The following is a 9,794-nucleotide window of genomic DNA, read 5'->3' on the forward strand; positions in this document are numbered from 1 at the left end:
GCTATTTTTCGAAGTAAAGTTTAATAACATAAAGTCACCTTGATGTCTAGACTAAAAAGAAACTCGGTCTTCGCTTCGCATGTCACTTGGCGCGAGACGCGACCGCGCCTCTTAATTTTGCATACCAGACGATAAATAAGATTAAATAAAAGATTTCTTGGAAATCAATTTTCTAACGTTTAAGCTATTTGCGCAAAATCTATTCGCGCGGTAAATAAATTCATGTAATTGCGTCTTTTGAGTCATATAAATATATCCGAGGAAGTATTATTTCCAGTTTCATTTGCGACGTCAATCAGTTACCATTCTGTCGTTAGTAATCAGTGCTTGACAGAAATTTCTGTAAAATGACGCCGTTTAATGTAGCAAACGTAATAAACATGTTAGCTACTACGTTTCAAATTGCGAGTATAACACAGACACCTATAACACCAGTGGAAATTGAAGTACATAACGAAATTAAAAATATTTTACAAAAAGCTCAGGACACACGTTCAGTGATATTGATAGATCATGATTACGTGCTTGATTTTGAAGATCCGTCGGAGCCACATTCCACGCAAGTTGTAGAACATATTACGCCTGCAGAAAAAGAAGAAGATGAAGGCAGTTTCGAACCTGAAGAATGCGTTGTTGATGATGAAGGAGGCATAGTCGACTTCAGTTATAAGAGAAAAGCTGTGGAGTTTTGGAAAAGTGGAAAAAAGGCCTGTAGAACTTTAAGTGCAGTACAACACAAATTCCGCAAGGTTAAATCTTATCATCAACTATACAGGTGGGAGACAAGTTTAGAAAAAGGTGGAACAAATGCAGATAAATTTGCATTTATTGCGGAATATGTACTGCACAAGTTTCAAGAAGCTTGTGATAGAAAATCAATCATTCATGATATGAATTTAAGATTATGGGCCTTGGAGGCAAAGGATCAAGTGGATCTACCCGAATTCAGGGCAAGTAAATGGTGGATTTGGAAGTTTAAAAAAGTACACGGAATTGTTTCTCGAAAAATAACCGCATTCCGAACGCAATTTACATTTAAAGATCAAGAAAATATACAAAATGTCGCAAAAGAATTTGTTTCAAATGTAAAGTCCAAGATTCCAGCTATAGGACTAGAAGAAGTTTATAATGCAGACGAGAGTGGCTTCAACCTTGAAATACATTCTGGGCGAACATTAGCGAAATCAGGAGTGAAAATAATTGAGGCAGCAGTTCAAAGTATATCTTCAACAACACATAGTTATACTATAATGCCTCTTATTTCGGCAAGTGGAAATCTTCTTTCACCACTGTACATCGTTTTGAAGGAGTCTACAGGAACATTTGGACCGAGGGTGGAAGAAACTCTATTTCGTCCAGTTAACATATACATCCAGGCTTCAAAATCAGGAAAACTCACTGCAGAACATTTCAAAACTTGGTTCATCGAAGTATATCTACCGAATACTGGCAGTAAAAGTATGCTTCTACTTGACTCATGGACGGGACACTGCCCGAGCCAGCTAGAGCAACATGTACCACAAGGTAAAGAAGAAATACTCACGATGACATAAAAGATGAAACTAATTAAAAGAAATCATTGATGCATAACGATAGCAACTTACATTACTTCAATGCTATTTTATTACACTGTTATGTATACCGCACCATAAAAAAAGATGAAACTCTATTTTTTAACGTTAAAATATATATATAATAATTACATACAATTAGGCATGATTTATATATATAATTTTACGTATTTTTATATAACCATACATAATTGTTTACAATGATATATGTATAGATAGATATACAATATTTCTCTTCAGCTTACAAAAGATTGTCAAGAAGGAGTCTTGGTTTACAATATTACTCTAAAATTCATGCATCCATTCACACAATTCTACGCGCTTGCTACCTATTCTTCATCTTCCTATTCTCTACCTATATACATCTCTACACACTTCATAAATATTTTACCTTTTACATTTTTAACAATTATATAATGATTACAGAAAGTTGTGTGCAATTATTATATATAACTATCACATAGATTTTATATATATTTACATATATTTACATGAAAATTACGGATTATATGTGCTACAGTAATGATAGTCTTCGTAAAAATGTTTGAAACAAAAATATTCGCCACACCATGCACAACGCATAAATGCGGCCTTTCCACAGATACTACATTTTGGCACATGCTTTTCAGTTTTAAAATAACAATATTCTACAGGGTTTTGAAAGTGGTCGGGACGCGTTTCTACATATCCGCTTTTAAACCACGAATATTTAAAAAGGTTTTTAAATCTAGGTGAAGATAGTTGATTGTGAGTTAATGATTGTAATTTAATTATTTCATTACGGGAGTGCAAATTAATATCTTCCTCTTGAAGAATGACATTATCTGAAAATGTTCGCACAAAATTTTTCCAAATTCGGAATCCAAAGACATCTAGAGGCTGAATGATACCCGTCGTCTTCTTTGGAATGGTTAAAAATGTAACTTCTTTACCTTGTGGTACATGTTGCTCTAGCTGGCTCGGGCAGTGTCCCGTCCATGAGTCAAGTAGAAGCATACTTTTACTGCCAGTATTCGGTAGATATACTTCGGTGAACCAAGTTTTGAAATGTTCTGCAGTGAGTTTTCCTGATTTTGAAGCCTGGATGTATATGTTAACTGGACGAAATAGAGTTTCTTCCACCCTCGGTCCAAATGTTCCTGTAGACTCCTTCAAAACGATGTACAGTGGTGAAAGAAGATTTCCACTTGCCGAAATAAGAGGCATTATAGTATAACTATGTGTTGTTGAAGATATACTTTGAACTGCTGCCTCAATTATTTTCACTCCTGATTTCGCTAATGTTCGCCCAGAATGTATTTCAAGGTTGAAGCCACTCTCGTCTGCATTATAAACTTCTTCTAGTCCTATAGCTGGGATCTTGGACTTTACATTTGAAACAAATTCTTTTGCGACATTTTGTATATTTTCTTGATCTTTAAATGTAAATTGCGTTCGGAATGCGGTTATTTTTCGAGAAACAATTCCGTGTACTTTTTTAAACTTCCAAATCCACCATTTACTTGCCCTGAATTCGGGTAGATCCACTTGATCCTTTGCCTCCAAGGCCCATAATCTTAAATTCATATCATGAATGATTGATTTTCTATCACAAGCTTCTTGAAACTTGTGCAGTACATATTCCGCAATAAATGCAAATTTATCTGCATTTGTTCCACCTTTTTCTAAACTTGTCTCCCACCTGTATAGTTGATGATAAGATTTAACCTTGCGGAATTTGTGTTGTATTGCACTTAAAGTTCTACAGGCCTTTTTTCCACTTTTCCAAAACTCCACAGCTTTTCTCTTATAACTGAAGTCGACTATGCCTCCTTCATCATCAACAACGCATTCTTCAGGTTCGAAACTGCCTTCATCTTCTTCTTTTTCTGCAGGCGTAATATGTTCTACAACTTGCGTGGAATGTGGCTCCGACGGATCTTAAAAATCAAGCACGTAATCATGATCTATCAATATCACTGAACGTGTGTCCTGAGTTTTTTGTAAAATATTTTTAATTTCGTTATGTACTTCAATTTCCACTGGTGTTATAGGTGTCTGTGTTATACTCGCAATTTGAAACGTAGTAGCTAACATGTTTATTACGTTTGCTACATTAAACGGCGTCATTTTACAGAAATTTCTGTCAAGCACTGATTACTAACGACAGAATGGTAACTGATTGACGTCGCAAATGAAACTGGAAATAATACTTCCTCGGATATATTTATATGACTCAAAAGACGCAATTACATAAATTTATTTACCGCGCGAATAGATTTTGCGCAAATAGCTTAAACGTTAGAAAATTGATTTCCAAGAAATCTTTTATTTAATCTTATTTATCGTCTGGTATGCAAAATTAAGAGGCGCGGTCGCGTCTCGCGCCAAGTGACATGCGAAGCGAAGACCGAGTTTCTTTTTAGTCTAGACATCAAGGTGACTTTATGTTATTAAACTTTACTTCGAAAAATAGCAACGTATTACATTACTTCAATGCTATTTTATTACACTATTATGCTATTTTATTACATTATTATGCACGATAAATAAGATTTTTCCTGGAACTCTATTTTCTAATAGGAGATGACAAAAACATTTCGAGGACAGTCTGCGTAAATATTAATTATAAAATCGCGCACATCTAGAGAAATATTTACGTAACATTTGAATGTATAATGTTCGAAGTAAAGTTAATAAATAATGTAAGCATACCTATATTAGAACAGTAGTATAAATACGTAAAACAATAGTATAAATGAAACAGTAATATAGTGCTATCGCTTTGGGTCAGTTTAGTATATTTGCAACATTTTTTATTGTGAAAAATGAAATCCTGTTCAAGCTGTGGCAAATCTTATCAACCTAATCTTCCAGTAAGTTCTTTTATTAGTTACATGAATAACATTAATTATTTGTACTTTCTATTATTATTGTTTTTATTTTGTTATCTATTATAGTTTCCGCCTTCAAAATGCGACACTTGTAAAGCAAGTGTCCCGGTGAATATAGTACGACCACTCATTGATGAAACAAATTCTTCTACAGCTCCTCCTTTTACAGCTGAAGAAATCATGCGGCGCGGTGGCGGAAGAGGAGCAATAATTCAAATACTACGGGAGAGGCGGGAGGCTCGTGAAAATCGTTAATTTATAATTTTGTATAATTTTTAATTTTGACTTTCCACGACAATTAGAATATGTAACTATTTTTTACTCGAGAGTCGTTTACTCAAGTTTAGTTGTTTAACAATATTTTGTTAATATTAAGATATTTATGATAGCGGCTGATGAAGGCCTAGTGAGGCAGAAATTGGTTCCGCGTTATTATAATAATGTACATTGCTCGCTAATGTATAATGCTTGCTCCTACTTGTACATAATAAAAATATATGTAATTTAGAATAACTTGATTATCATTCGTTCTTGGCCCGGCTAAAATTTTATACGAGCGAAACAAAATATAATACATATTTCTTCATATACGTCAATGATTTCTTTTAATTAGTTTCATCTTTTATGTCATCGTGAGTATACATGTAATATTGTCGTGCTCAAATAATTGAAAGCTATGTGAAATGTATGTTAATAATAATTAAATATCTCACAAAAACAAAAAAAAATTATTTTAAATTATTGTTGTAAAGTACTCTTCGAACCATTCAACTTTTATTCAGAACATTTTTCTCTATCTCTTACAGTTTCGACGATACACGCTTCGAAAAAACAAAACCGATTTTTTCAAAGGGGTGTTTCACCCCTAAAAGTGAGAGTGGGCACGTATAAAAAAATACGTGTCCCTTATTTTGATCTGTACGACAACGTATTAAAGACTCGTCAAAATCGAAGGGGAACACTTTCATAGTGCACGGACGGGTGCGCGTACCATGCATTATGGAGTGGTTTTTAATTATTTAAAAAAAATGGAAATGTTGCAACATAGTGTTTGTCATATACCGTTGAATTCGTAATAAAATAAGCTTTATTTTGCTTATAAAAAAAAATAAAAATTTTGAAAAAAAATAGGTTGGTGGTGGGGGAAAGTATTAAAAAAAATATAAAAAAAATTTTTTTTTATCACTGTTATAAAGTACTCTTGCAGCCATTCAACTTTTATTCAGAACATTTTTCTCTATCTCTTATAGTTTCGACGATATTTGCTTGGAAAGAAAAAATCCGATTTTTTTCAAAGGGATGTTTCACCCCCTTAAACTGAAATTGGGCACCAACAAAAAATATTTTTGTGTTACGGATGAACTCCTCTATGTGTACACCAAATTTCAGAATTTTTTGAATTTTCGGGTTGCCAAACGTTCCTTGTAAGGCAAGTGTCGGAAGGTTTAAACAATCAATTGTTCAAAATGTGCACCGTTAACTGTTTGACAACAGGCTATCTGGTGATAAAAAGATGATGAAACGCCATTTTGAATATAATGATAAGGAATAAGAGCAGCTTCCTGAAGAATCCAGTTTCGTAATTCATCCAGATTTTGTGGTTTCGTTTTGCAAACTTTTTCTTTGAAGTAACCCCACAGAAAGTAATCGAGAGGTAATAGGTCAGGCGATCTAGGACGCCATTCGATAGCCCCTCTCTTACCTATCCTTCGCTCAACAAACATTGTGCTAAGACGGACATTCCTTCCGTAATGCGGCGCAGCACAATTTTGTTGAAACCATGTATCTTCAAAATTGTCCTCCACGATTACTTGTATTGCTGGAATTATTTCATCTTAGCATATCCTCGTACTTCGCAACTGTTAAATTTCCATCGATGAAAAATGGACCAATAAGGGTATTATTGAGAATGCTTTCCCACACGTTTAATTTTTGTGGATACTGTGTGTGCGTTTCTTCAATCCAGTGAGTATTTACCTCAGACCAGAATCTACAATTGTACCGATTGACATTGCCATTTATCTAAAATGTTGTTTAATCTGAGAAAACTATGTTTGATAGAAAGTTAGGATCCTCATCTATTCTTTCCATTATTAACTCATAAAATTCAATGTACCTATCAAAATCATCTTCATTTAGCTCTTGCACAAAATGGGTTTCATAGAGATAAAATTTATTATTTTTTAATATGCTGCAGAGCTACTTTACGGCTTGAATCATGTGGATTTTCGATGAAGGATTGTAGAACGTCAAATGATTTTTCTGGATTTGTTGTTGTAGTGTATAGATACGATACTGAACGGAAAACATAAGGCGCATGCGTAGAGGCGCATTAGGTTGAGACTAGAGACTAGCATGTCTGCGAGCCATACGCACATGGTGTACAAGTTACAGTCTGTAGAACAAGCAATAAAGCAAATATATTGTTATGACCGGAAAGGTCGTCTCATTATCACATACTTACGCTGTGACAATAACACGCGTACTCTCGAAATAAAAAAACAGACTTTTAAAAAAATAACTTTAATATAAGAACGTAACAGTTTGTAAAAAAAATCAAGACGACGACAACCATAACAACCGTTAACAGGAAACAATCTTCTTCTGTCGCGCTTATCGATCGCCTTGCGCCAATCGATATTAGGCGCTTCCTCAGGGCGGACATGCAACACTTCCTCCCCTTTTCAAAGTTGTCGCCCCGATAATTAACTCAGGGGGCTTTCAAAAAATCTTTATGACTTTTTGCTCCTTCATACTCTTCATTTTGAGTTTTGCACACTTTTTTCTTTATTCTTCAAACAAGGGGAGAGGGGGGAATAAACTCTCGAGAACCCAACGCCTTTAAAATTCCCTATATCCCCGCCTCGGCATTTGCCTTTAGGCCCTTGGAAATACTTCGATTCAAAAACCAGGGCGAGGCGGTCTTCTTTAGAAAGTCAAAGAAATCAAACTCCGCAAAAGATAAAATTCTTCTTGTACCAAAGATGTCACAAACAAACTTTTAACTGAAACAAATTAAAATCCGACAAGTAAAATCCGACATTTCAAACAACATAACCCTGCAAGAAAAAAACCTTTTAGTCAAGAATTTTCGTTTCCCACATTTCAAACAAAATTTTACGCAAAAGATTCTAATCTGACGATTGTTCTACTCTGGGCTCTTGCCTCAGATCATTGTTGTCCTCCACGATTTAGAAAAAAAAATCGAAGCTCATTTCCTTCTCCTGAGGAAAGAACAATCTTTAGAATTCTTCTCTCAAGGCGAGGATTTCTAAAGAAGCACAACGACCTCTACCCCGGGCCACTGCCACGAGTTACTGAGTGTCGCCAGCGTCACTTCCAAAACCAACACCTTTCCGAGAAAAAATCTTAGACACCCTTTTGCTCCATCCCCAGCTTTTGCTACGGGTAACCGAGCGTCGTCTTCCGCGATTCAGATCAAAATGACGACCTCCTGCTCTACCCTGGGCTTCTGCCACAAGTTACCGAGAGTCGTCTTGAGCAAAATCAAATAAAAATGACGACTTTCTGCTCTACTCTGGGCTCCTGCCACAGTTTACCGAGCGTCGTCCACTTCTGAAATCAGAATTCACTCGACGAGCTCCTGCTCTCACTCGGGCCTCTGTTACAGGAAGCTAAACACCGTTTGCTGCAAATTTATTCCTTTAAGCTAAACCAAGAAATTCTAAAACAATAGAAACTAATTCTAAGTTTCTGAAGAAAGGACGGTCCCCCGAATCTATCCCCCAAAACGAGGACTTCCAGAGAAGCACGACGGCCTCCTGCTCTACCACGGGCCACTGCCACGAGTTACCGAGCGCCGTCCGAGTCATTCTCAAACCAACGCCCTTTTGAAAGAAAAAAACCTCAGACCGTTTTCCTCCTTCCTGGGACGAAATATCAATCCCGAAAAGAAGAAATTCTAAGCTAAAATTATAACTCTCTCTTCCTTTCTCACTCTACGCAAACGCAACGCGTCCCCCCATTTATCCAACGAGAAACTCCTCGCGTACAAGTAACGCGGACATCACACGCCTCGATCATTCAACCGAAAACTCCTCGCGCGCAAGCGATACAGTCACGGGAAGCATCCACTTGGACACAATACAATTAGACACAAACTACTCACAGAGTTTGAACAGAAGAAAATTACTAGGCACCAGCCGCTGTGATTGGCTGTGTCCAATTGTACTACGTCCAAATGGATGCTTCCTTACAGAAACAACGTGCTTTGAACATCCGACGGAAAACTTCTCACGATCAAGCAATGCGGACACAACGCGTCTCCAACATTCTAAGCAAAACCTCCTGCACGTAAATAAACATTTTTGGAAGGACTTAGCTGTGTCTCCCGAAGACATTATAACCTCCTATCACAAAATAACGTCGCTACCTTCTCCCAACGTTGTAAACAAATGTATCGATCCTTACGCATTTTCCTCAGCACCTCTAAAGTTGAACGAAGGACAACTTCCGTTTCCACCGTCTCCCCGCGAGGGCTTTGGCGCTTCACCGAATGCGTGCAAATTTGCTTTCTTGATTTCGCCATGGTGCGTTTTTATATCTTTAAAAACGGTCCGAAAACAATCGGACGAGCCCCCAAAATGTTACGACCAGGAAGGCCGTCTCGTTATCACACACTCAGGTTGTGACAATAACACGCGCACTCTCGAAATAAAAAGACAGACTTTTAAAAAAATAACTTTAATATAAGAACGTGACAGTTCGTAAGAAAAATCAAAACGACGACAACCATAACATTCGTTGACAGGGAACGATTTTCTTCTGTCGCACTTATCGATCGCCTCGCGCAAATCGATATTAGACGCTTCCTCAGGGCGGGCACGCAACAATATATATTGAAGGATATTACATTGGCGACTAGGATAAAGTTTAAAAGGATTAAGGCTAAGAGAACGAATATGGAAAAAACAAATCTGCCGACATTTGATCCGAATGCAAAGAGGGAAAATGTGTACCAGAGGTGGACACGTTGGTTAAGAGCGTTCAAGTTGTTTTTAGTAAGCAAAAAGAACGGTCCCAGTTCGGGCGCCATGTAACGACCTGACTTCCGCGCACGGGCGGTGTTACTTCGATGGACGAGGACGCAGGTAGGTCGCCGAGAGAACTAGACTGACGGTGTAGGTTGACAAAAGAACTCAGTTTATTGTATACAAAAACGGCGATACAATGTAGCGTTCGTGGACGCGGCGCGCGGACGGATAAATGCAGATGACGTTCGGACGGACGAGACGTAAAACTTATTTCTACGCGCGGACGGATAAAACGGAAAAATAACGCGCGGACGGACAAAAGCAGTAACGACGCGCGGACGGACGAGTATTCGCAA

General features: G+C 37.2%; 1 protein-coding gene across 5 annotated transcripts; it reads left to right on the forward strand.

The window, feature by feature from the left end:
- The first annotated feature begins 281 nt into the window (after positions 1-281).
- LOC113004521 lies at positions 282-4,957 on the forward strand. 5 transcript variants are annotated; one of them, XR_005575680.1, is made up of 2 exons: positions 282-4,426; positions 4,511-4,954. XR_005575680.1 is itself a non-coding variant. In XM_039454270.1 (2 exons), the coding sequence occupies exons 1-2, from the start codon at positions 348-350 to the stop codon at positions 4,537-4,539; spliced, it is 1,206 nt and encodes a 401-aa protein (XP_039310204.1). In that variant the 5' UTR covers positions 282-347; the 3' UTR covers positions 4,540-4,957. The 5 variants fall into 5 exon arrangements, 3 of the variants coding, with proteins under 3 accessions (XP_039310204.1, XP_039310202.1, XP_039310203.1); XR_005575681.1 differs by having other exon boundaries at positions 4,614-4,954; XM_039454270.1 differs by having other exon boundaries at positions 282-1,524; positions 4,511-4,957.
- The last annotated feature ends 4,837 nt before the right edge of the window (positions 4,958-9,794 follow it).

This window comes from Solenopsis invicta, chromosome 10 (genome assembly GCF_016802725.1).
Source record: "Solenopsis invicta isolate M01_SB chromosome 10, UNIL_Sinv_3.0, whole genome shotgun sequence".
Taxonomy (NCBI): domain Eukaryota; kingdom Metazoa; phylum Arthropoda; class Insecta; order Hymenoptera; family Formicidae; genus Solenopsis; species Solenopsis invicta.